This window comes from Phascolarctos cinereus, unplaced genomic scaffold, assembly GCF_003287225.1.
Source record: "Phascolarctos cinereus isolate Bilbo 61053 unplaced genomic scaffold, phaCin_HiC Scaffold_4;HRSCAF=312, whole genome shotgun sequence".
NCBI lineage: Eukaryota > Metazoa > Chordata > Mammalia > Diprotodontia > Phascolarctidae > Phascolarctos > Phascolarctos cinereus.
The window spans coordinates 284,192,210-284,218,517 of NW_027555847.1; the positions used below are offsets into that span (position 1 = coordinate 284,192,210).

Genomic DNA, 26,308 nt, shown 5'->3' on the forward strand with positions numbered 1-26,308 from the left:
CTGACCACATGCCTTCTATCTCCTGCATTTGTCCCCTGAGGGAAAAGGAAGAGAAAAGGCATTACAACTAGGTGCAACTGGTGACTTCCAGCTTCCCCTGCACTGCACAATGACTTTACAACTTAGCCCCCTCCTACCTTTCCAGTATTCTTACACCTCAATCTCCCTCCCCCATACTTTTCAATCTAATAACATTGGCCTTATTATTATTCCTAGAACAAGACAATTCATCTCCCAACTCTGGACATTTTCACTAGCTGGTGAAAATTCTTGCTTGTCTAGAATAATCTCCCCTCTCATTTTTTTTCCTCCTGGCTTCTCTGACTTCCTTCAAATCCCAAATAAAATCTTTCCATCTTTAGGAAGACTTTCCCAATCCCTCTTAATTCTAGTTCCTTCCCTTTTTAAATTATTTTCTATATTTCTATATTTCTTGTACATAGATTATGTAACCCCTGTCCCAAAGCCCAATGGTGTGGGACTCACTCCTTATTGGTGGAGATGAAGGCTATGCTCTGCATAATGGGCAGGACAGATTTGGAGATGGATTCAAATTTCAGTTCTCAGTCAGTTCCCTACTGGTGACTCTCAAAGTAAAAGTCTTCTTTGAGGGCAGTGTCAGCTTCTAGCTTTGAGAGAGAAGATGGAAGAGGCAAACTCCATTCCAGGTTACTGGAGGAAAAGACTCTGGGAAGACATGAGAAGAGTGAGTAGTCTTCATCATGTCCCTTTTGCTACTCTAGAACATTTGAGGAGTGTCCCCTTTGGTGAGATCCCAGGACACACTCTCTCTCTCTTCCCTCTCTCTCTCTCTGTCTCTCTCTCTTTCTCTGTTTCTGTCTCTCTGTCTCTCTGTCTCTCTGTCTCTCTGTCTCTCTCGGTTGAGTTGAGTTATCTCATTCCCAATGGGAGAGCTCCTTCACTCTGTATTGTCTGGTATATATTTTCCTATGTATATCTTCTTTGATTTCTGTTTTGCTTTAATTTGGATAAATGGGTTTCTTTGCTGTTCTCCACATGTGCTTATGTGGAACTGGTATTAGGTGGGGAAGGGGTAAAGCCTTGGATACAGAGCTTGGGTGACTTCCTCTCAAAATGGCAAAGTGATCAAACGTTAGATGGAACCTGATTATATCCCCTAGACTAACAATACTTCTAGCTTGCTATCCCTCTCTCTGAGGGCAGCAGAGTGGTGACTTGCAGCCCCGACTTCCTGTTTCCTTACCTGGCAGGTATGAAAGTCTCTTTTGGAGAAGATTGTAGGGAAAAGAGGCTAAAGGTGTCTCTTGTGCCTTCCTTTGAGCCCCACACAAGAACAGTGTTCACTCTGCCCAAGTGGAGCCTCACCACCCACGGTCCCACTCAGTACTTCTGTTGCCATACTTGTTTGTCCATATTTGCTTGCTTGTTCTCTCCCTCCTCAGACTGTGAACTCCTTGAGATCAGAGACAGTCTTTTGCCTCTCTTTGTCAGTGTTTAACAAAGTGTCTGGCACACAGTAGGCACTTAATAAAAGTTTATTGACTATCTAGAACTCTGTGCACTGTGACAACTAGCTGTCAATCATTTTTTTTGTTCTTAAATTAGCACCCTTTTTAGTAGATTGTTTCCACATAACAACTTAAATATTATAGGCTTTGTCCATGACTGGTATGGTCTCAGTATGTATACTATAGAATTAATGATACTACATTCATTTCCATGAGTACATGTGTATATGTATGGGCTTTATCATGTTCTATGGCCACAGACTTATACTACCAACCATGTTTTGCTTTGTAAATACCTGCCCTTGGTGAGGCACAGAAAAAATACACTGTTACTAAAAAAGCAAGTTGAAATACACCCTTGAACGACACATTATTTACTAGCAATGGCAGTGTTAATTTGATTATCATTCCACCAAGAGTTGAAACCAGAGTAATGGGCATAGGGCAGTGGCATAGCACGATGTTGGCTAGCATGCAACATGGTCCAGTCTTGTCCTAGCTAGATATGATGAACTCTTATCTCTGAGGAAATCATGCCACTGGAGCAGGTGATAGAAGTCTGGTTAAGATGCAACACATAGCCATTAAAGCATTGCCATTACAGAATTGCAGGAAGATATGTATAATTCTTCTTCAAGGTTGGATAAAATTTACTTGTAAATCCATGTGGACCATTCTCTCTCTTCTCCCCTCCTCCTCTGGTCATGCCTTTACATCTAGTTTGATTTATTTTTTATGAAACTGAATTGTTTAGGATTTCTAATTCATGTTGGGTAGTTGATGTTCTTGTAGATATTCTATTCTTTTAAATTCTCTGTTTTGCTTGCATATACAGTAAATGTGTATAGTAGGTTCTGATGGATCTTTTTGATTGAGATTTTAGCTTATTCTTTATTTTGGTGGTTTTATTTTTCTCCTTTTTTTAAAACCAGGTTAGCTAAAGGGTTTATTGGTTTTCTTAGTCTGTTCAAGAACTAGCCTATAGTTTTATTTATAGTTTTTGGTTTCTTCTCTAAATTTCAAATTTTTCTTTTCTTTTTTTTTTTTTAACATGCTTTGGGCTTGTGTTGATTTTTTCCAATTTTAAAAATTGCACATTCAGTTTAGTAATCCTCTCTTTTTCTATTTTGTTAGAGTATGTTCTCAAAGATATTTTTTCCTCCAAGGACTGCTTTAGCTTCATGAGATATTTTTGTCTTTAGTCTTATTATCATTCTTATTATACTGCGTTCTAACTTATGCACAATAGTAAACAGCAACCAGGGAATGCTGAACTTGGCACTTTCTTAACCTTCCTAGGCAGCCTCTTTCAGTACTTACTGAACTTATCACTCTCTATGGAAGCCTTATCCCTGTCCCATAGAGAGAACTGCCAGTCTCAAGATCAGGAGGTCTCTAGTACCTGGGAGTTTTGCATTGTCCAATAACTCCATTCTCAGTATTTGTAGTGCTCTGTTCCCAGCTCAACTAGGATGTGAGCCACAAGTCTATCTCATCTTTTCCCAACTGCTGTTCCACCAAATATTCGAATTAATGCCTAATGCAAGGACTTTCTTGATTCAGGTTTGACTTTGGGACAAAATAAGGCATTCCTAAGTCACCGAAAAGTAGACAAAAAGGTTTACTTTGTTCTAACATAGTAAGGATATGTAATAAGGATAGACTAGCACTTAGTTTTCAGTTTTGTTAGACTTGGTCTCATCAGGATGGAGTATGGTGACTTGTGCTCTGACACCACCAATCTTAGAAGCTCTGGGTAAGACTTTATATGGCCTTTGGTAAGCAGGAATCTGTCAGGCCAATCAGGTTCTGGGAATTGCTTTGTCTTCTTTTAGGAAAAACAAATCCCTCTCACAGGTGGAAGAGAGGGGGTGTGGACCTAAACTATGTTGTAAGAGAGAAGGGAGGCATGGATCTAACCAACATTGTGGGGAATTGGCTGGTAGATAATTAGACTTATCACAGTGGGTCTTTATTTGAAGCCTTTCTAGCTTGGTAGGACCTGATAGAGCTTGACCAGTGTTATACCTTTGTATAAACCCAAGTTCACTTTGCTCACCCTGAGACATGAAAGTAGAACTTTTGTGGAGCTTATAGACCTTTCTAGTACCCATCCCCTTGCAGATTTTTTGTGTCAAGGTACACAAAACTGCCACTAGTTTGACTCCAGTCTTTAAAAGATGTGTATGAAGTACACATTCTTGTGGCAATGCTTGCAACACAATCAATATTTGGATATTCTCTTCCCATTCCCACTCAACCTTTTTATTTTGACTACTTGGTGTTAGGTAGTTTTTATTTTTTCCCACCATCTGGAGGCTAGAGATATGTTCCTCAGTCTATACTTGCATAATTTAATCTCTCAATTCTCATATTTATTAGTAGACTAGTAATACATCAGCCTTTCCTCAAGTTTCAGTTCTTTGGGTTGGAGTTGTGAACTGATCAGTGAGATGAAAATCATAGTTAGACTACCACCCTATCTCATCATTACAACAGATTAGCCTTTGTGTTGAAGGTGGAAATAGACAAATAAATTGCTTTTGCCCCTGGTTCCCTTTTTATTTCCCTTTCCCGTCATATTAAGAAGATATTAAATACGTCCATGATTTTTTGGTGTGCTTCCCAAAGTTTGTAGAGGGTGATTTTTCACATGAAAATACAAACTTTTCTTGATTAGGACGACAAGTTTCATATAACCAAAAATATATTTGGGATTAGGAGATGTGCGTATGTATGGCCACTGAGATTTCTTTTGGTTGTAATATTATGTCCCTGTGTTCTCCTAAGAAATGCCACCTTTTATCTTTTTGGCCTAGAAAGACAATGTTTGATTTTAGCACTGACAACAAAGAGTAGTTATGAAAGTCACTTTATCCAGGCATACTACCCCCATCATATGTTGCACCAGAGTTCTAGCTACAGGTAAAGAAGAAAGATATACCTATATTAGCAACTTTCAAAGGCCAGAAATTGATTACAATGAGGATAGTTAGAAAATGATGCTGAGGGTCCAAAGTCAGAATGACTGAAGGGGAAGGGGGAACCTGAATGTTACACTGTTACAAAATACAGATGACTTTCTAAACAGAGACTCACTTAGGTCCTACAGGACACCCAGATGAATAATGTAAGTAAGCAACACTGTCATGGTGTGAGGGAATCATTCAGGGATATCTTCTCAAATTGTATTTGTTTTACATTCATTGCCTTTGTGCTAGACATCAAAGTGAAGACCATTGGCAGAATCATAGAATCATAATTCTATTATCAAGCATCTGTTCTATATGAGGAAAGCTGTTCACTCTGCCTTTTATTAAGGGGTATAAGTAAGAAGATAAGAGAGCATGAGAGTGAATCGATAACTAAAGTGAATTTTGACTTATCTTAAAAGTACTTTATTTTAGAAACATGAACAAAAATGTTGCCAACTTTATTTCAGACCTAGAGAAAGTAATTATGGCATGTTATAGTTAAAAAAAGGTCTATGAAAATGAAAGCACCCCTTATATTGATTTTCCTTTCTATTAAGCATATGCTCTTTGAAAGCAACAAAGCTAGTCCATGATCAGTGAATAAAAGGGAAGTTATGAAATACCTATTTTTTTTAGAATGTTAAAACTCTAGAATTACATTTAAGAAAATATCGCTTAATGAATTTAGGGTTAATCTTGGCACCATTATCATGCTAATTTTCTATGGAATTGAGAAGACACTGATTAGTCAAATAGTTTGTGACACCTGTGACATTGTTGCCATGATAAAAGTGAGCCTAGACTTTAACTTGCAAATTAATCAGAAATCCTTAATTTTACAAATGGAAAGGTGGCTGTGCTAGTGACCTTATTTTATGTGCTATTTGAAAGAATATTGCACCAAGGAATTTAATTTCTTTTCCTAATAGACTGAAATTTTGGAAATTTGTGTTATTGATACATAGCTGTTCTCACTGATCATTTGCTCTTGAAGACAATGCAAAAATATCACATTTCAAAGTTATGTTGGAGTGATAAAGCAAATTGTGCAGAAATTAACATTTTTTATTATATTATATACTGTAGTAGTAAAGTTTGAAGTGCATGAATAAAAAGTTAGTGGAATTACAGGAGGAACAATCTATATAGCAATAATAGGTGCATTCCCTGTGCATCTGAAAGAAAAGAAAAGAGTTTTCACTCATTTTGGCCTAAAACATTGTGTTCAGGTTCCCAGAATTCTGACATCAGAACCCAGATAACACTGATTAGAACCATAGGGCTTTACAATAAAAGCTAAAATATTGACCATATGATGGCAAAAAGTCTTTTATTTTGTGGTTAACTTATTCTCTTCTAGCTACTCTCTGATGAAGTTGGTGGTGCTGTAGAGGAGGACCTCCTTCTTCGGGTCAAGGACCGTGACCGCTCTGCACTGTAGGCAACATTCTTGTTGTAGCTTTGCATCTGAGCTTCCATAAAATCTCTTTGCTGCTTACTGATTGTCTGACTTAGCAGTTCAGGGAGGGCTTGAATGTTACCAATCAAAGTCTCTAACTTATTTTCCAGGTTACCAACCCTCTTGTCAAATTCTTCACTCCTTTCACTTATGTCAGAAATCATGTCATACATGATGCTTTGTGTCTGAAAAGGAAGAGTATGATACATACATAAGTAGTCTGAAGAGAGAGTATGGCCCCAGAAGTGACTGAGTGCTAAATACTCAGAGCTAGTACAGAGTCCCTTCTGGTGTGATGTTCAGTGGGGAAGAGACACTCTCACTCTCTCTCTGCTCTCTGTCTCTGTCTCTCCTCATTCATCCATTCACTGGCAGGTAGGTGAATAGAGTCCTAGACCTGGAGGCAGAAAGACCCAAGTTCAAATCCAGCCTCAGACACTTACTAGCTGTGTGACCCTGGGAAAGTCACCTAACCCTGTTTGCCTCAGTTTTCTCATTTGTAAAATTAGAGAAGGAAATGGCAAACCACTCCAGTATCTGGGCCAAGAAAACCCCAAATGGGGTCACAAAGAGTCAGACACGACTGAAACAACTCAGCAACAACAACAGACCTCAGACACTTACTACTGTGTGACCTCGGGCAACTCACTTAACCTGTATCTGTCTTACTTTCCTCATCTGTAAAATGAGGATAATAATAGTGTCTACCTCCCTGGGCTGTTATGAGGATGAAATGAGACATTTTTAAAGAGCTTCGCAAACCTGAAAATGCTACATAAATGCTAACAATTATTACTAATTCATTCATTTTTTCATTCAGGAAACATTATTAAACACAATTTCAAGCACTAGACACAGAGGTACAAAGAAAAAAAATAACAAAATAGCTGGCATTCTAAAGCAAATACAAATGAGTGTGACTTTTAAATATTAATAATGAACTCTAATGAAAAAAAAATAAAAAGAACAACCAAAAGCTTCTTAATGCCTTGGAAATAATTCCAATAGGCAACAAAGTAGGAGAACTTTACCTCTATCTCACCTCTGCTCTTACTATTTGCCTGACCTGGGGTAAATCACTCTATCTCTCTAAATATCAGTTTCTGTGTCATTTCTTTATAGAGAAAATCATAACCATTCACTAGGATCTCCCTTTTCTTCCATTCTCCTCATCTTGTAACCCCTTGACATCATCCTCATCATCCCCCATTTTTCACTCCATATTAACGAGGTGATGGTCCTCAACATGGCCAGCTCCTCTCCATGTATCCTTGTTCCCATCCTCTCCCATCTTCTCTTGGAGATTATCCACACTGTCATTTCTTCTTTTTCTAATCTCTAGTTGCTCCTTATCTGCTGCCTATAGATGCTTCTATGCAAACACAGATATAAACTAAAAAAAGAGAGACTTCTAGTAACCAGGACTTTGGAAAACCTCACAATGTTTTAAGTTTGAAGTTATTTTTAATTTTTTTCCTCCTTCTGAAACACATCATTGGATATAAGATATCCACAGTATAATCCATATACCAAATTCTATTCTTGATATTTCAGTCTGATGATGACAGACAACATTGTTTTGCCCAAGAATGAATTATTATGGGCATTCAAGTATTAAGAAAAATTACAAATACCATTCTATTGTATTCCATCTGAATGGCCCTTGAAAAAACACTTAAAATTGAGACTAGAGGACCATGAGAATAGTCCTGGCTTTTGACAAGGGAATGTGTTGACTCACCTTGACCAGATCCACCAATGTATTTGCTTGGTCATTTAGTTTCCTCTGTTCCATTTTTACACTTCTTAATCTATGAGGTAAAATTTAAAATCAGATAGTTTTCTTCTTTTTTTCTTTCATTTACCTTTTTTCTCCCCAAAAGCATGCACAAAATTAACAAGAGCAAATAACTGCATGAATAATGCCTTGAATATTTGCAGTAAAGTCAAAAATTGGTTATGTATCTGGTATAATGAAAAGCATGCTTCTTTAACACCACAAAAAAAGAGAGCAAGAAATGTGATGTCCTCAGGACTATTATCCACCATGTGGTTTAAGTTGTACTTGAAAAGGGGTAATAAGGATTTATTCGTATGAGAGAAAGCCACAACATTCCTTGAAGCTTCAGTATCATGACAAATAGACATAGGAAGAAAGACATATAGCAATTGAGTATTCATCAATGTTATAGTTATTCAACACCTTCCTATGCCTATATGAACAGATACAATAATTAGCCCTGTTTAGTCTGGAATGGATTGGGGTAAGTGTTTGGACTGATGAAAACACAGTGATAAGTGAGATTCTCATTAAACACAGCTTTTATTCAACCAGCAGCATATTAAAACTCAAAATGTTAATAATTCTTTCACTTTTTTCCTTACTATACTTAACTTGAATTTTACTTCTAACTGCTTAACAAATTTGAGAGGTAGGGAAACTATCTTGTTTTCAAATTCATATATATATAAGATTTTAATAATTGATGCTTTGAGGCAAAATAGTTTTTTTAAATAGAATGCAATATTCTCTCAATCTTGTTTTATGTGTATCTTGAAGCAAAAATTAAAAATAATTTTTTTAAACAATGGGTTGGAAATTGACTTACATTGTGTAATACTTATGGGAAAACAATTACTTGGGACAATCTCTCCAAAACCATCTTTCTTGGCATTTCAAAGAAGAAAGTCCTTATCCTAATACAAATTAGAATACTAATACTCCAGAACTGTGCTCTAAAAGATGAACAGATCAAGCAGAGCTACTCCTGGAATAAAAATTACTTTTTTAAAAACCATCATCAATTTACTCATATTTCAGAAACAATAACTAAAAAAAGAGTACTTTAAACTACTTAAATAATTTAAATAGTTATACAGGAAAATCCTTAACTTTTTGGGCAAGAGTATATTGCCAGGGAAATTTCTGCAAATCTCTAATTCTTTGAAACTGCAATATTCCATATGTCACCAATGCTGCCTCATTGTGGCAATATAGTCTTTGAGTAGTTAAAGCTTATTTAAAGAATAATCTCTAATCATTTTAGGTTATTTATCTTACTTTTCTTTGAGAGCATAGGAGATTTCTCTGTAAGTTTATTTGAAACTAAACCAATTTTTTCGTTGAATTGAAATTACACTATATGGTGTACCTTTTCATTCCAAAAGGTTAAGGATGGAATGTCATAAACTAATCCTAAACTAGGGATTCTTATCCTGAGCTCTGTGAACTTCTTAAAACATATTTTGATACTATATCACAGTAAAATTGGTTACCGTTGCAATCCTACATATTTTATGTATTTAAAACATTATTTTGAGAATGGGTCCTTAAGCTTCACCAGACCGCCATGACACATACAAAAAATGTTGAGAACCTCAGTCCTAAACAGAAGATTCCAAAGGATAATTTTCCTTCAAATGCCATGTAGCATTGTGAGAGATAGTTTTCACATACTAACTTTGTGGACACCTTTTAAAAAATGCTAAATTGGTAAGTCCGTTAAAGATATACAATATGGTACAGTGAAGGGAAAGTGCTAGACAGGAAGTATGGAAACCTGGATTATAGTTTCACCTCTGCCACTAACTCTGAACAAAGTGCATCCTTATTTGTATAATAAAGAGTTAGGTTGGATATTTTCTAAAATCAAATCGAAGTATATGGAAAGTGCTTTCCAAAATATTAAACCACTATGGCTGCTGTTATTACCTGTTATCATCATCATCATCATCACCACCACCACCACACCACCACCACCACCACCACCACCACCACCACCACCACTACCACTACCATCATCATCTTAGCTCTCTTCCAGCTATGAAGTTTTATAACAGAACTAGAAGATCCATATGGAATAAAATACAAAGATAATTTTTTATGTTTTTGAAATCATATTGAGGGGATGGATAATAATGCTCTTAAGATCAGGCAAAAATCAGTTAAGCATTTTACATACCAAGAGATAGCACCTAGTTGATCTCTTAGACAAGAGAATATTATGCTTATATCTAACAGTAGAATTTTGCCCATCAAATTTTTTTCACAGAGCTTGGAAAAGTTAAAATAAAGTTATACATATCTGTCTGAACTGAACTTTTCTTTGCTTAAAATGTTAAGTCCTCCTGACTTTGACTTCCTGTTTTTTATTCTGACTATCATGATAAAGATCTAATGGGAAATGGTCTTACTTTAGCTGCAGCTGCCAGAATAAAAGGTAACATGCAGTGTGGGTTGTGGGTTTCTCCCCTCAAAGTAAAAAGAAAGGGGGGAGAGGGAGGAGAAGAGTAAGAAACATATTGACTCCTTCCTTGTGAACTTCACTTATCACAGAAAAAGACCATGAATTTGGATCACATTTCTATGGTAGCAATCAGACTACTGAAATTCACAAATAAAGGATCTGCTGGTTGCATGCAGACGGTAGTAAATTCTGCAAATGTTGAGCAGAGCAGCTCATACAACTTACTTCCGAGCTCTATTTTCATTTTGTTGAAATAAAAAGACAAAACAAAAGAAAAGAAACTGTAAAATATATTGGAACAAAAGAACATAGAATGGTGTTCAGATGGACACAGGGGGCTCGATTCACCAGCTGGGAGGTCCTGCACTAATTCTGCAGGTTCATTACGTTCACCAAAACTCTTTAGAATAACCCTGGTGTTTGTATTTTTTACCCCATAAGTATTTCCACAGTGCTATCTCCCACCCCTGGAATCCCACCCTATATCCCCTCCAGACTGCAAATTCTCCTCAAAGTTCTGGTCACATGTACAGTAATAGTGATGATTCAAGACAAGCAGGTCTGAAAATGGAAAAGAATTATCCAATTTTTATTCATAACAGAAATTTAAAAAAAAAATAAAAATGTCTTGGTATCTTTTATGTATGAATTGATATTAGAAACAATAGCATGAGATATTTTGGATTGAAGGTGAGCACTACTGGTATGATTTGATTTAAAGGAACAGATTTCAAACAATGTCACAGAAATTGTGTTTTAGTTTCTATATACTTCTTATTTCATTTTGGATTCTTCAGAAGCTTGGCTTTATGAGAGCAAGATAATCATGACTTATTTTATGCATACATCTATATGATGGATGAATTATTCAAATATCTATCTATCTATCTATCTATCTATTTATCTATCTATCTCCTGTTATCTATGGGAAAGGTTCACATTTATCAACAGACTTATAAGTAGGATCATAAAATGATCAATTTTAAAGCCAAAATCACCATAGGAAAGAGTAAAGACACAGTGAATCTAATAGCTCCATGACATAGATCTGTCCATCCAAAAGAAAAATGTCGCTGAAAATTCTTTGAAAATTAAATTCTTTTAAAATTAAATGGTACAAATCAAGAGGTCAGTTATTGAGAAGTGGGATTTACCTTTCCCACTAAGGGAGTTGAGGAAGAGGAAGAGAGAGGAGGAATGGAAAAGAATTGAGTAAGCAAAACCCATTAGATTTGCAAAAATTAGCAAATGAAGCTCTCCTGGAGTAATTACAAATTAGTAAAATCAGGAGAACTCTATCAAACAAATTAATTTTCAGTACTCATTCAATTATCAAAGTTGAAGGCAAAAACTCTCACTATGTCTGAATGGTCTAAACCTATCAAAGACCTTGCCATAAGAATCGAGCCCTATGCGCTTTCAAAAAACTTTCTAAACTTCAACAAAAGTAAAATAAGATTGTATATTATCAGAATAAACTTATATGACATATTTATAAACATACAATTGAACATCTCCTGAAAATATAGTTTTCCTAAAAACAATATGCCCAGGACTATCACAATATTGATTAATAAAATGAGATCTGTAGTCTTTGAAAATTGCTTAAAGTTCAAGTTAAAATATTGGAAATTTATATCAATATAGAAACAGCAGTGTAGACAATGTCGGATGTAAGCTAAAGACAACAGGTGTTCCCTCAGGCCATTCCAGCATAAGTATGGCATGCCATAATACCACTAAAACAGTTTTAATATTTGTTAATATATTTAGGATTATGCTTTCCAAAAGTTTTCATGTATTTTGGTTTGCACAAATTCGTATCTGTACATGTATACATAATATACATATATCTATTTGTAATAATATCCATTCATGAACAAAATTAATTTGCTTTCCACTATTCACACAATGCTAATACTTACCCCTCCAGACCTGTCTCTGCATCTTCATATGCTCTAATCAGTCATTCAGTCAACAAGCATTTTTAGAACCTACTATGAGCCAGGCACTGTGCTAAGTGCTGGGGATACAAAGAAAGGAAAACAAAAAAGCAAAAAACAAAAAACAAACAAAAAAAAACCCAGTCCCTATTTTCAAGGAGCTCATAATCTAATTGGGTAGACAACATGCTCTGTAGAATCAGGATATACAAATTGAGACAGGATAAATCTCTCAGAGGGAAGGCATTAGAAATAAGGGAGACTTGAAAAGGTTTCTTGTGCAAAGTAAGATTTTATAAGGGATTTTAAGGAGGCCAGGGAAGCCACTAGAGAATTTCAGCCATGAGTGATAGCTAATAAAAATACTCAGTCAGGAAATGGAGTGTCTTATACTAGGAACAGCAAGAAGGGCAGTGTCACTGGATCACAGAGTACGTGGATGACTAAAGTATAAGAAGATAGGAAAGGTGGAGGAGAGGAAGGTTAGGAAGGCAGTTAAAAGTCAAAGAGAGAATTTTATATTTAATTCTGGAGGTAAGAGGGAGCCACTGGAATTTGCTGAATGGGAGAGGGTATGACATGGTCAAACTTGTGCTTTAAGAAGATCAATTTGATAACTGAGTGGAGGATGAGTAGAGTGGGGAGAGATTTGAGGAAGGCAGAACAATAAGCAAGTTATTGCAACAGTCCAGGTGGGAGATGATGGGGGACTGGACCAGAGTGGTGGCAGTGTCAGAGGAAAGAAGGCACATATGAGAGATGTTACAAAGGTAGAATCAAAAGGACTTGACAACGGACTCTCTCCCACCCATACACACGTATGTTCTACAATAAATACGAACACAATTGTTCAATAGATGCACTGATATGCACATACCCATAAGAACAAAAATATATACAGAACTATCTGCTCTTCAAACATATAAACTAACATATACAGTTAACAGAAAAAAGTGATTGGATTAAAAAAACCACACACAGACTGATGGGAAAGAGAGTAAGTGGTAGGTACACAAGAGGGTGAGTGAATTGTAAAGCTCCAACAAAAACTTAATGATACTGTGTTGGTTAGATAAACTATTGCAAATAATCAGAAGAAACTTCCAAAAGTTATTGTTTTGCTGGGTAACATTGGAAAAGTTATCCTGGGAGGTAAAAAAAAAAAAACAACCCAAAAACTATCTATTCCCACTTCTTGGGAATGTAACGAGGTAAAAGGAAATAAAATTATATAGTCAATATCCCCAGGAAAATACACAGTATGATGCATCCCAGCCTTGGGAAGAATGTCCCTAAGTCCTAAAAACCATTGCCCCCAATGCACTAGCAAATATTGTATACGTATTTCTTTCTTGAAATTCAATGAGAGTTATAAGATACAAAAATATAACCATATATAACCATTCTCTTTAACATCAGCATAATAGCAAGAGATTGGTAACAGAAAGAATTCAAGGATATAGAACCATATGAAGGACATGTTCAAGTGAGATCATAAAATGGAAAGGAGCTGAAAAACTCAATTATATGGATATTTCTTAATATCCAAATATTTGGCATTATGTTGATTATGTTAAATTCATAAAATTTATTGAAGATTTCTGTTTTTATCCAGATGTCTGGTATCATGTAGATCCAGCCTAATTCTCAAAGAGCAAATGACAAAGATTCATATGCTTTGTTAGGCAATAAAACATCAACAATAGTGATAGCAATAATTATGAAACACATGAAATGAGAGTCATAAGTTAAGCATCCACTAATATATCAGATTTTTATTCCTTTCAATGAATGTTATTGATATATAATCTCTCAAATATGCAAGGAATTTCAAATTGGTTGGTGTTTAAAAATCTTCATATCTAAAAAAAGCATTACTTTGCCACTTAATGCCCTCTGAAAATAAACTTTTTTCCCCTAATATAAATCCACAGATATAACAGCAGAATGGGAGAAAAATTACTACTTACTGATGGATTGCTTGTAAGAATTTACGCTGATGTTTTCTTACTCTTGCATGATCTATTTTTTTTACCAGCTTTGTATTTTTGTAAATTAGCCATGTTTCCCTGAGTACATTGGCAGCTGCATTTTTCACCTATATAAAAAGAAAAAGATCAAGTTCATAAAATCAATACCTGAATCTTTTACTACTTTTCTAGGAGGTCCTTGTTCGTCAAAATCATTGTGATCAGTTAAGTCTGCTAAACAGATCTACTATTGCATGCAAAATAATGCACAGAAACAGAGAGAGGAATGTTAATGCATCCTTTCTCATGTATCTATGCAACATTAGAAAGACCTTTTAGTTTTTGAGTGGGAAGACATATTAACTACTATAAGATCATAGGGATAAAAATTGGGGGGTGGGGCTCAAGAGATCACTTGGTTCACGTGAGGTCCCTTTGCTTTACTGATGAAGGAGGTGAGGCCCAGAGATGTAAAGGGATCAAGTGGCAAAGATATTAAGTGACAAACCCAGAATTCGAACCAAAGTGTCCTGATTCTACTTATATTAGCTAGAGATATCTGATACATACAAAACGATGTTTTCCACCATTTTTGTTGTTCCCTTGTTGGTACTTTCCCCAAGATCTATTCTCAATCCTTTAAATTATTTCTACTTTGTGCTGTGATTGTTTTCACGTGTCATTTGTTTCCTTCAAAAAGAGCAAACTGCCAAATGTATAAAGGTTGGGCAGCAGCAGGGCTGCTCATTTCCTTGATGTACATGATAGTCTAAATAGACTCTCATACTTTATTAGTGACACCAAATCAATTACTTTTTTGTTAAAATCTCCAGAAATTATGACTGAAAGGGAAAGGCTGTGTTATTCATCTAATCTCAGTGTGAGGTAGCAGAAAATGGCTCTGCATTTAACTATTTCTTAATATCCAAGTGTTTGGCATTATGATCATTATATAAATTCAGAAAATGTATTGAAGATTTCTGCTTTTATCCAGATGTCTTGCATCATATAGATCCAGTTTGGGCACTGCTACTCAGGAGCTGTGTGTCTTTGTACAAACTGCATCATTTCTTGGGACTTCAACTTTTTTTTAACGGGTAGAACGAGAGAGTTGGACTGATTGATGTCTAAGGTACTTCCAGCTCTAAATCCCTTGAGTTTTTGGGACTTATTAATCATCATTAAGTTAAGAAGCTAGTGTTAGAAATTAGTGTATTTAATATGAAGACAATGAACTTTCCAAATGGGAAGGATGGAGGTAAGATGGTGACTTGAAGTTAGAAAACTGCCTTTTTTTGGGGGGCAATTGTGGTTAAGTGACTTGCCCAGGGTCACTCAGCTAGTAAGCATCGAGTATTTGGTCTGAGGTCGGATTTGAACTCAGGTCCTCCTGACTTCAGGGCTGGTATTCTATCCACTACACCACCTAGCTGACCCCAGAAAACTGCCTTTTAAAGAAGGCAGTGTGATGTAGTAGAAAGAAACTTAGGGAATCAAGAGAAATGTGTTTGAATCCTGGTTCTGTCACCAACTAACTAGCTAGACACTTTATGTCTGGGTCTGTATCTTCTCTAGTAAAATAAGGGATTGGACTAGATGGTATTAATGTCCCTTATATTTCTAACATTTATCATTCTAAAATATCAATAACCAATCTTAAAAGAGTATTGATCCTCAGGGGTAAACTGAGAATTTATCTTTTTCCAGACTGACAAAGAACCCAAAGTATTCAGTAACTTTTCTCTGTGGTGAGTAGATCACAAATCATTTGGGATTATTTTGCAGATACTAGTGTTAGGAAATAACAAGTCTGTTGTTTTTAGAATGTATTGTAGAAATAATCCTTTCGTTTAATTTGCGCTTAAGACTAGTTATCATATCTCAGCATAAGCAGTCTGGATCTCATTGATAGTAAGCTTATCAAATTTTCAGATGACATGAAGTCATAGTTACTAAATAACAGAGTCAGTATTCAAAAAGATCTTATTAAGGGCAGTGTCAGGCACCATGCTAAGTGCCAGAGATATTTGTACAAAGAATGAAAAAATCCCTACTTGAAATGAGCTGTCCACTTAATGGGGGAGACAAGAAGTGCATATACAAATATGTGTGGCATAAATGTAGAATGAATAAATACAAATATATACAAAGAAGTTAAATACAAAGTAGTCTGGGAGGGAGGACAGTAGCAGGTGAAATGATTAGGAAAGGCTTCATGCAGATGATGGTGCTTAAGGCAGAACTCAGGAGGGAATGCATTGGAGGCATGGGGTAAGGAGTGGAGTGTGTGGAGGGAGGATGGCTAGTGCCAAGGGACAGAGATGGAGATGCAATGTCATGCATGAGGAATCTTAAGAAAGCTAGTTTGGCTGGATTGCAGTATGTGGGAGGAGGAATAACTTCCAATAAGGCTTGAAAGATAAATAAATAAAATAAAGCATTTAAAAGCTAAACAGAAGGATTTACATTTTATCCTAAAGCAAGGGTTCTTAACATTTTTTTGTGTGTGCAGCAGTCTGCTGAAGCCTATGGACCCCTTCATAGAATAGAGTTTCAAAATGCATAAAATAAAACACACAGTATTACAAAGGGAACCATTATATTGAAATATAATGATCAAAATAGTATTAAAAAATTCAGACTCTAGATTACAAACCCTTGTCTTAGAGCCACTGGATTTGATTGATTCAGGAAGTCACACGGTCAGATCTATGCTTAAGGAAAAGTACTTTGGAAGTAGAGTATAGGATGCTCTAGAGTAGTGAGAGACTTGAGATAAGCATGCCAAGACAGAGGCCCCTGAAATAATTTGTTAGAACTGATTAGAGATTGAACTAAAGTACTAGCCATGTGAATGAAGAGAACAGATCAGATGCAAGAGGTATTACAGTGGTAAAAACAACAAGATGACAATTGATTGGTTTTGTTGGGTAACAGAGAGGGAGGTTTTGAGGATAATGCTAAGTATGTAAACTGAGGAAACTATTAGGATAGTGAGGGCTTTGAAAGAAATAAGGAAGTTTGGGAAAGGCCAGAGTTTGGGGGTAAAGATAATTTTTGTTTTGAACACATTGCATTTGCAGTAACTCTGGGACATCTAGCTTGAAATGTCCAATTTGCAATTAATAATTTAGGAGTGAAACTCAGGGTAGAGACTGGGACTCTATATGTATATGTGAGTTATCTGCATAGAGATAATAGATAAACCCATCATAACTGATGAGTTTACCAACCGAGTGTAGACAGAGAAGAGGAATAGGACAGAACTTTGAGGAACATCTACAGTTAGGGAGTATGATATAGACAATGAGTCTTCAAAAGAGATTGAAAAGGAAAGGTCGGACAAGCAGAAGAACCAGGAGAAAGTACGGTCACAGAGTGGAGAGAATATTCAGGTGGATAGGATGGCCTGTAATGTCAAATGTAGTAGATTGGCTGAGAAGGAATGAAGACTAAGAAAAGCATGTCAGATTTGGCAATTAAGAGATCATTGGTAGCTTTGGAGAGATCAGATTCATTTGAGTGATCATTGGTAGCTTTGGAGAGATCAGATTCATTTGAGTGATGAGGCTGGAAACCAAATTGCAAAGGGTTGAGGAGTAAGTAAAAGGAGAGAAAGTGAAGGCATCTAGTGTAGACAGGTTTTTCTTACATTGATTAACTAGAGTCTTTAATTTTTTCATGATTTATTTCTTTTAAAATGTTGCAATCATTACATAAGTGGCTCTTTTGCTTCTGCACACTTCATTTTGCATCAATTTATATAAAACCTTCCAGATTTTTCTGGGATCATCACGTTAATCACTTATTATAGGACAGTACAATTCTATTATATTAATATACAGTTATCTGTTCAGCCATTCCCCAGTTGATGGGCACCCACTTTGCTTTGAGTTTTTGATATAATAAAATGTGCTGCCATGAAAAATTTTATACTTATACATCCCATCCCTCTTTCTTTGTTTTCTTTGTAGTATAAGCCAAGTAGTGATATCATTAGGTCAAAGGATAGGCACTGATTAGTGACTTTTGAAGTAGAGTTCCAAATTACTCACTTTTTCCTATTTGAGCTGTTTTTTTTAGGATGAAAATATTTTATTCTCCATTTACTTCTGAATCTTTTCTTCAAGTAATCTTTATTGAATATATTTTTATTACATTGTGATCAGTTAAGGAAGTACTTCTTATTTGTTTTTTGTTTTTTTATAAAGTTTTTATGATGTAGTGGGGTTTTTTTGTTCATTCGTTCAGTCACGCCCAACTCTTTGTGACCCCATGGACCATAGAATGCCAGGCCCTTCTATTTTCCACTATGTCTCGAAGTCTGTCCATATTCATATTTGTTGTTTCTATGGTGCCACCTCATCCTCTGCCATCCCCTTTTCCTTTTGCCTTTAATCTTTCCCAACATCAGGGTCCCAATATGAGTCCTGTCTTCTCATCATATGGCCAAACTATTTTAAGCTTCAGTTTCAGTATTTGACCTTCCAGTGAACAGTCTGAATTAATTTCTTTTAAGTGTTGATTGAATTGATCTTTTGATGTCCAAGGAACTCTCAGCAGTCTTCTCTAGCATCACAATTCAAAAGCGTCAATTCTTTGGTGCTCAGATTTCCTTTTAGTCCAACTCTCACGGCCATACTGTGAAGTCTACTGGAAAAACCATAGCTTTGACTATATGAACCTTTGTTGGCAAGATGATGTCTCTGATTTTTAGTATGCTGTCCAGATTTGCCATAGCTTTCCTTCATAGGAGCAAGTGTCTTTTAATTTCATGGCTGCAGTCACCATCTGCAGTGATTGTTGAGCCCAAGAATATAAAATCTGACACTACTTCCATTTCTTTTCTGTTTGCCAGGAAATGATGGGACCAGTTGCCAAGATCTTAGGGTTTTTTGGTTTTCTTTGATGTTAAGCTTCATGCCAGCTTTTATACTCTCTTCTTTCACTCTCATGAAGAGCTTCTTAATTCCTCTTCACTTTCTGCCATTGAGTGGTATCATCTTGTTTTCAATTTTTTAAAGTTTTCAATTCTTATTTGGTAATTGCCAGAAATCTATCGTAATCTAAGTTTTCTAATATTGTGTTTAAGTCCTTAATTTCTTTCTTATTTTTATTTTTGTTAGACTTGTCTAGGTCTGAAAGGGTATGTTATATCTCCAAATGTCTTCTGCTACCTATTTCTCTCTTCAGTTCAATTAATTTTTATTCTTTAAGTATTTATATGCTATGACTATGGTCCATAAATATATGCATATGGATATAAATATACACATACAGATTCATATACATATGTGTATAGTATTTATGTTATATCACTCTCTCTGGTGCCTTTAATAATAACACTTTCACTGCTTATCTATTTTAATAATGTCCTTTTTTCTGTTGCTTTACTTAAGATCATAACAGCTACCCTTGCTTTTTTGGCCTAAAGAATAATAAATTCTGTTATAGCCCCTCAGTTTTATAGTGTGATTCTTTATGATTCAAGTGTTTCTTACAAATATATTTTGGTTTCTACTCTCAAATCCATTTTACTACCCTCTCATTTCAAGAGTGATTTCATTCTATTTATGTTCTCTGTTATAATTGCTAATTGTATATTTCCCTCCATCCTCTTATATTTCCCCTTCTTTTAAGGAGGAATCTGATCGCACTAAAATCTGTTTACTCCTCTATGGCTCCTCTCTTTGCCAAGCTCTGACCCTGATCTCTAGTTCTTACACCTTTCTCTCTTTTTTAGTACCCCCTTTATGATCAGTCCTCTGAAGCTGAAGTTTATTTTGTTTATGACTATTCCTTCAAGAATTCTTGGCCTCCTCTTCTTCTGCCCCCTCCTATTTCCTGATCCCATCTGTTTCCTTGATTAGCTTAACGTATTTCTACACCATGACCATATTTTTTTCAATATTCTTTTCCTGTTTCAGAGAAGAGTGATTCAGGAGAATCCTACTCCTCCTACTCCTTTCTTATATTTGTATACTTTTTTTCTCAAGTACTCTAATTATGCAGATTAGTAACTTCTTCCTTCTTCCTCAGTTCTTCTCTAGAATATTCCATTTTCTTCTTTCCCCTTTTCAACATCCCATATCTGGGCCTTGTGTTCTTGAAGTGCTTCTTCATTGTTTATCTTCTTCCAGTTGCTCAAATGTATTTACCATTTTAGGTTTCTCTTAACTCCCAGATTCATATTTCTCAGTTTCTACTGAGTTCTGAACTTTTCTTCCATATTGACTGAAAGCACTCTACTCTATTAAAGATCCATATATTTCCCCCATAGGGGAACTCAGTTTTTCAAGGTGCTATTCTTTGTTTCAAGCCTTTATCTTTTACCTTTTAGAATGTTTACATTCTAAGATTTCTTTCCTTTATAATACTTGCTACTAAGTCCTATGTGATCCTGATCATAGCTTTCTTTCTGGTTCCTTGTAGTAATCTTGATTTGAACACACAGGATTTTAGCTATCACATTCTTGATTGTTTTCAGTTTGGATTACCAGGCATTGATAGGTAGATTCTATTTTCCTTTGTTCTCTGGTTCTTTTTTTTGGGGGGGGGGCAATTGGTGTTAAGTGACTTGCCCAAGGTCACACAGGTAGTAAGTGTCAAGTGTCTGGTGTAAGGCCAAATTTGAACTCAGATCCTCCTGACTCCAGGACTAGTTCTCTATACACTGCGCCACCTAACTGCCCCCTATGCCACCTAGCTGCCCCCTGTTTCTCTGGTTCTAAGAGGCAATTCTCTCTTATGATTTCTTGAAATACAGTGTTTAGCTTTTTCATTGGTCATAGTTTTCAGGGGTTCCACAGATTTTTACATAAGGGGTTGTCACTCATTATATAAAGATGCACGCAGAGTCTTTAGGGCATTTGTGATGTGCAGTGTTTGGTTCAAACCCAGATGGAGGCTTGGTGAGTCTCCTTTCAGGCAAATATAATGAAGGAGAGCTTTCACTCATTTCAGAGGTATCCTCTGAAGATGCACAGGTATCCTTTGTTTCCCACTGGCTAAATGCATGGTGACCAAAAACCTTTTAATTGACTGCTTTGCTCAAACTGGGTGTGCATGTAACAACCTCTGGTAAAGATTTGGATTCCTGCAACAACAATGGAAATTCTAGTTCTCAACTTGGGAAGAGTGGAAGCTAATCAATGATTAGGAGTGGAAGGTAGGGTTTCTCCCAATAGATCACAAATTTTGTTACATGCATTAAGAAAAGGTTTGAGGAGATCTCTTGCTCTCTTTCCTGACGGCTTTTCTGGAGGAAGAACTATTGTAAATCTCTTGGTGGGGGGACGGCAGCAGTTTGCCTGCCTTGTCTCCCTGCTCAGCATGCATTTGCCTTTGGGATGGCACCTTTGCTCTTGTGCCTTTCTTCTTTCCTGACCTTAGGTGACTGTTTATCCTGAGAGGAGAACACCAGGCCACCAGGGATACTGAGATACCTCAGGGGGGAGCACTCAGGCAGCTGGTGAGAACAGACCCCACAATGACATCGGAAGTCTCCCAAACAACTCAAGTCCTGAAGTCAGTGGTAGCCTCAGCTGAGTCTGGTAAGGAGACCATGCAGCAGTCCTGGAGCGCAACCTGCTTGACCAGTCCAACAAGGAGCTGGACCAGCTAAGCAAGGGAATTGACTTGTCCACTGGCAAGGCCATATACACAAGTGAACTTGGTGCTGATTCTGTAAAGGGAGAAAATGACTCCAAGGCCCAAGAAGCATATTCCTTCCCCTTAATTGGGGGCAGGTGTTTTGCAGCAATCACTTTATATTTGAGTTTACTCTCCTCAGGGACTAAGTGGATATGTTTTTTTGGGGTGGGGTGGGGTGGGGTGAGTGGGTACTGATGGAGTAAAAACAATGATTTTGTATTGTGGTCCTTGCCATATATTTTCAGTAAAAATAACCTTTTGTAAAAGCTAATTTTTGTTAGCTGGTTAAATGATATTTGGGAATACACTTGATAGGGCTTCATCTAGAATACATATTGGGACTTCTGCATTTTGGAGAACTTCCTAGAGATATTCTTCACCCAAGGCTCTACTTATCAGATACTCTCATTTTTGGAATCTACTAAAGAAAAATTGGTACAGTTTTTCCTCTCCTTTCTTTTAGACCACAATTATACAATAATTAATTTTCTTTTTTGTTTCTTTATAGGTCAGAACAGTTTCTGTATGATAACTTTTGCTTGTTTGAATATTTATGTACTAATTTATTGTATCACTGTATCCAATTGTTCAAGTTTATTAAGTGCCTAACATTTCTCTTAGAGTAGGGATCTTTGTGTGTGTGTGTGTCTGTCTGTCTGTCTTTGGCAGTCTAATGAAGTCTATTGGCCCATACATAAAATGATATTTTAAGTGCATAAAATAAAATTAAATATATAGGGTTATAAAGGAAACCAAATATATTGAGATACAGTTAAATACTTTTTTTAAAAGTTCACAGACCCCAGGCTACTAAGGACCTCTGTCCTAGACTTACTATGATAGCTCAAAAATATTAATATTTTTCCTTTTAAACTCACCTACCCTATTTAATTTTCTGTTGGATCTCCTAGCTATGGTTTGCCTGCTAGCCTAAAAATCTTGAATAATCATCTTCTATTGTTTAATGGGCTTCTTACTGAAAAATTTAGACTTAAATCGAAGAAAGTAGGGGAAATCATCAGAATGTATAGGTATGATCTAAATAACATCCCTTATGAACATGTGATGGAGGTGATGAAAAGATTTTAGGTATTGCATCTAGTTGATAGAGTGCCTGAAAAACTATAGACAGAGGTCCACAATATTATAGAGGGAGCAGCAACACAAAATATTCCAAAGAAAAAGAGGAGGAAGAAAGCAAAATGGCTGTCTGATTAGGCTTCAAAAATACCTGAGGAAAGAAGGAAAGTGGAAGGCAAAGATAATAGTCAACTGAAAGCAAGACAGAATAGCAGGGAGAGAGAGATAAGGTTTTCTTAAATGACCTGTTCAAAGAAATAGAAGAAAACAATAGAACAGGAAAGGCAAAAGATCTCTTCAGGATACTTGGAGATATCAAGGAAATGTTTCCTGCAAAAAACAGGCATGATAAAAGACAAAACTGGTTGGTACTTAACAGAAATAGAAGAGATTAAGAAGAGGTGGCAAGAATACACAGATGAACTATAGAAGGAGCTTAACGTTACTGATAACCACAAAGGTGTGGTTACTGACATAGAGCCAGACATCCTGGAGAATGAAGTCAAGTGGACCTTAGGAAGCTTTGCTAACAATAATGCTAGTGGAAGTGATGGAATTCCAGCTGAGCTATTTAAAATCTTAAATGATGATGCTGTAACAGTGTTGTGCTAAATATGCCAACAAATCTGGAAAACTCAACAGTGGCTACTGGATTGGAAAAGATCAGTTTACATCCCAATCCAAAAGAAGGGCAATACTAAAGAATGTTCAAATTATTGAACAACTGAACTCATTTCACATGCCACCAAGTTATGCTTAAGATTTTGCAAACTAAGCTTCAGCAATATGTGAACCAAGAATAAGCAGAAGTGCAGACTGGTTTTCAAAGAGGCAGAGGAACTAGACACCAAATTGCCAAAATTCACTGTATTAGGGTGAAAGCAAGGAGTTCCAGGAAAAAAATCTACTTCTGCTTCACTGACAACACTGTTTGGATCACAGCAAATGGTGACAAGTCCTCAAAGAGATAAGAGTACCAGATCATCTTATTTGAGGAACCAGTACGCAGATCAAGAAACCACAGTTAGAACCAAACGTGGAGCAACTGATTAGTTCAAGACTGGGAAAGGCGTATAACAAGACTGTACATTGTCACCTTGTTTATTTAACTTATATGCAAAGTACATCATGCAAACTGCTAGGCTGGATGAATCAAAAGGCAGAATTAAGATTGCTGAGAGAAATAGCAATTTCAGATATGCAAAAGATACCATTCTTGTGGTAGAAAGTGAAGAAGAATTAAGAAACCTCTTGATGAGGGTGAAAGAGGATGAAAAAGCTGGCTTGAAGATTAACAAGAAAAAAACCAAGTTCATGGCATCTGGACTCATTACTTCCTGGCAAATTGAGGGAGAAGAAATAGAAGTAGTGTGAGATTTTATATTTTTGGCCTCAAAGATCACTGCAGATGGTGACTGCAGCCACAAAATTAAAAGACACTTGCTCCTTTGAAGGAAAGCTATGGTAAATTTAGACAGCACACTAAAAATCAGACACATCATCTTGCTGACAAAGGTCTGTTTAGTCAAAGACATGGTCTTCCTAGTTGTAATGTATGGCTGTGAGAGATGAACTCTAAGGAAATCTGAGTGCCACAGAATCAGTGCTTTCAAATTGTGGTGCTAGAGTTCCTTGGACATCAAGGAGGTCAATTAGTTCTGACTGTTCATTGGAGGGGCAAATACTGAAGCTGAAGCTTAAATATGCAAAAAGACCATATGATGACCATATGATGAGAAGACAGGACTCATTCAAAAAGACTCTGATGCTGAGAAAGATTGAAGGCAAAAGGAAAAGAGGACAGCAGAGGATGAGATGGATAGACAGTGTCATGGAAACAATGAACATGAACTTAGACAGACTGAGAGATAGAGAGTGAAAGACAGAAGGTCTTGGAGTGCTATGGTCCATGAGGTCATGAAGAGTAAGACATGACTGAATGACTGAAAAAGTGTTTAATGCCATTGTGGAATCCCACACGTTTTCAGGCCCTTCCTTCCTTCCTTCCTTCCTTCCTTCCTTCCTTCCTTCCTTCCTTCCTTCTTCCTTCTTTCCTTCCTCCCTCCTTCTTTCCTTCCTCCCTCCCTTCTTTCCTTCCTCCCTCCCTCCCTTCCTTCCTTCCTTTTTCTTTCCTTCTCTTATTCTTTGGTGATTATGCACTTCCATTTAGATTGCCCTTGTAATGGCAGGGATTCACTGGGGTTAATTTTGGGTGCCCTTTTGTATAGGGACTCAGAAGAAATTTATCTGGACCTCCATGGGAAATGCCTATAATACAGGAACTGCTGGAGGAATTTTGGTATGTCCTGTCTAGAAAGGGACACCTAAAGATTTTGCCTGGTACCCAGTGCTATGAACTGAGGGAAGTATGGAAGAATTTTTACCTAAGACAGTTTGATTTCTCATCAAGGGTAGGGGGATAATTTCCCATTCACCCATGTGCAAAATCTCTATAGGAAGAGAGCCTCATGTATTCTGGAAAACTCTTTAGGGATCAAATTTCCCTCTTAGATATGAAGTTTGATTTTCTTTGTCTTTGTCTTGTCTTTATTGCCTTTGGGTAGGGAAGGCCTTTTGAAAGAACCAAAACAGGTACTTTATATATTCTAGTCAAGTAGGAATCTCTGATAAACTTTATAAAAATATTCTTTGTTTACTGAATATGCATAACTGTATTTGGGGACAATATTTCTAACTACAGTTTGGGATTCTGCCATGTCTAACCTTTTTTTTTTTTTGAGACCTATATTGCACAGAAGACCTATAATGCCTATGGCTCCATGTTATCCCACAGAACTTTTCGGGATGGGAATATGGACAATGAGTCTATAATGTAGTCAATATGTTGAAGGTATGAAAAATTTAATGGGAGGAGGAACGTAATGGGAAAAGGATATTAACACACTAAGTACAGAGAAAAACGCCTCAAAAGCTGATGCAGAATAAACATGGAATATCATAATGGCCTTTGCTAAATGCATTAGTAGGGCAGGTTTGAAAAGCATTTTATATATGTTATCGCATAATATCATGATTTTTTTGGCCAGTTTCAGACATGTGAGATGATTTATAACCCCCAGGATTCAGTATGTAACTGAAACAGAACAAAGCCAACTGACCCTTAAAATGGCATCACTATGATGTGTCTTATCCAGCAATCTACAAACAATACATAATCTATAGAGAATTTTTAAAAGCCAAATTTTATACTGTAGTTCAAGAAGAATGAAACAGGCAAAAGTATATAACCTTGCAATATCATTAATTATATAATATGTTAAATAGCAGGGGCATTATATAATGCAAAAGTCTCTGAGAAGTGAAAATAAATACCACACATAATGCAATAGAAATTTAGGCTACACCAGTCCTAATCAATGAGGAACTTTTAAGAAGAATAGGAATAAAAGATATCATCAAGGAAATGTATCATAGGAGGAGAAGATAAAGATGACTAGTAAACAGTCAAAATGCTCCACTGGCATCTATAC

The 26,308-nt window shown here is 36.4% G+C and overlaps 1 protein-coding gene across 1 annotated transcript in view; it reads right to left on the minus strand.

Annotated features, from left to right (window-relative positions):
• Positions 1 to 5,509: 5,509 nt before the first annotated feature.
• KCNN2 (potassium calcium-activated channel subfamily N member 2) overlaps positions 5,510 to 26,308 on the minus strand; it is a 190,947-nt gene continuing 170,148 nt past the window's right edge. The window contains exons 7-9 of the mRNA XM_021009472.2: positions 14,085 to 14,212; positions 7,666 to 7,735; positions 5,510 to 6,109 (exon numbers count right to left, since the gene is read on the minus strand). Of these exons, the coding sequence (XP_020865131.1) occupies positions 5,822 to 6,109; positions 7,666 to 7,735; positions 14,085 to 14,212 (486 nt within the window). The 3' untranslated portion in view covers positions 5,510 to 5,821. The remainder of the gene's footprint in view (positions 6,110 to 7,665; positions 7,736 to 14,084; positions 14,213 to 26,308) is intronic.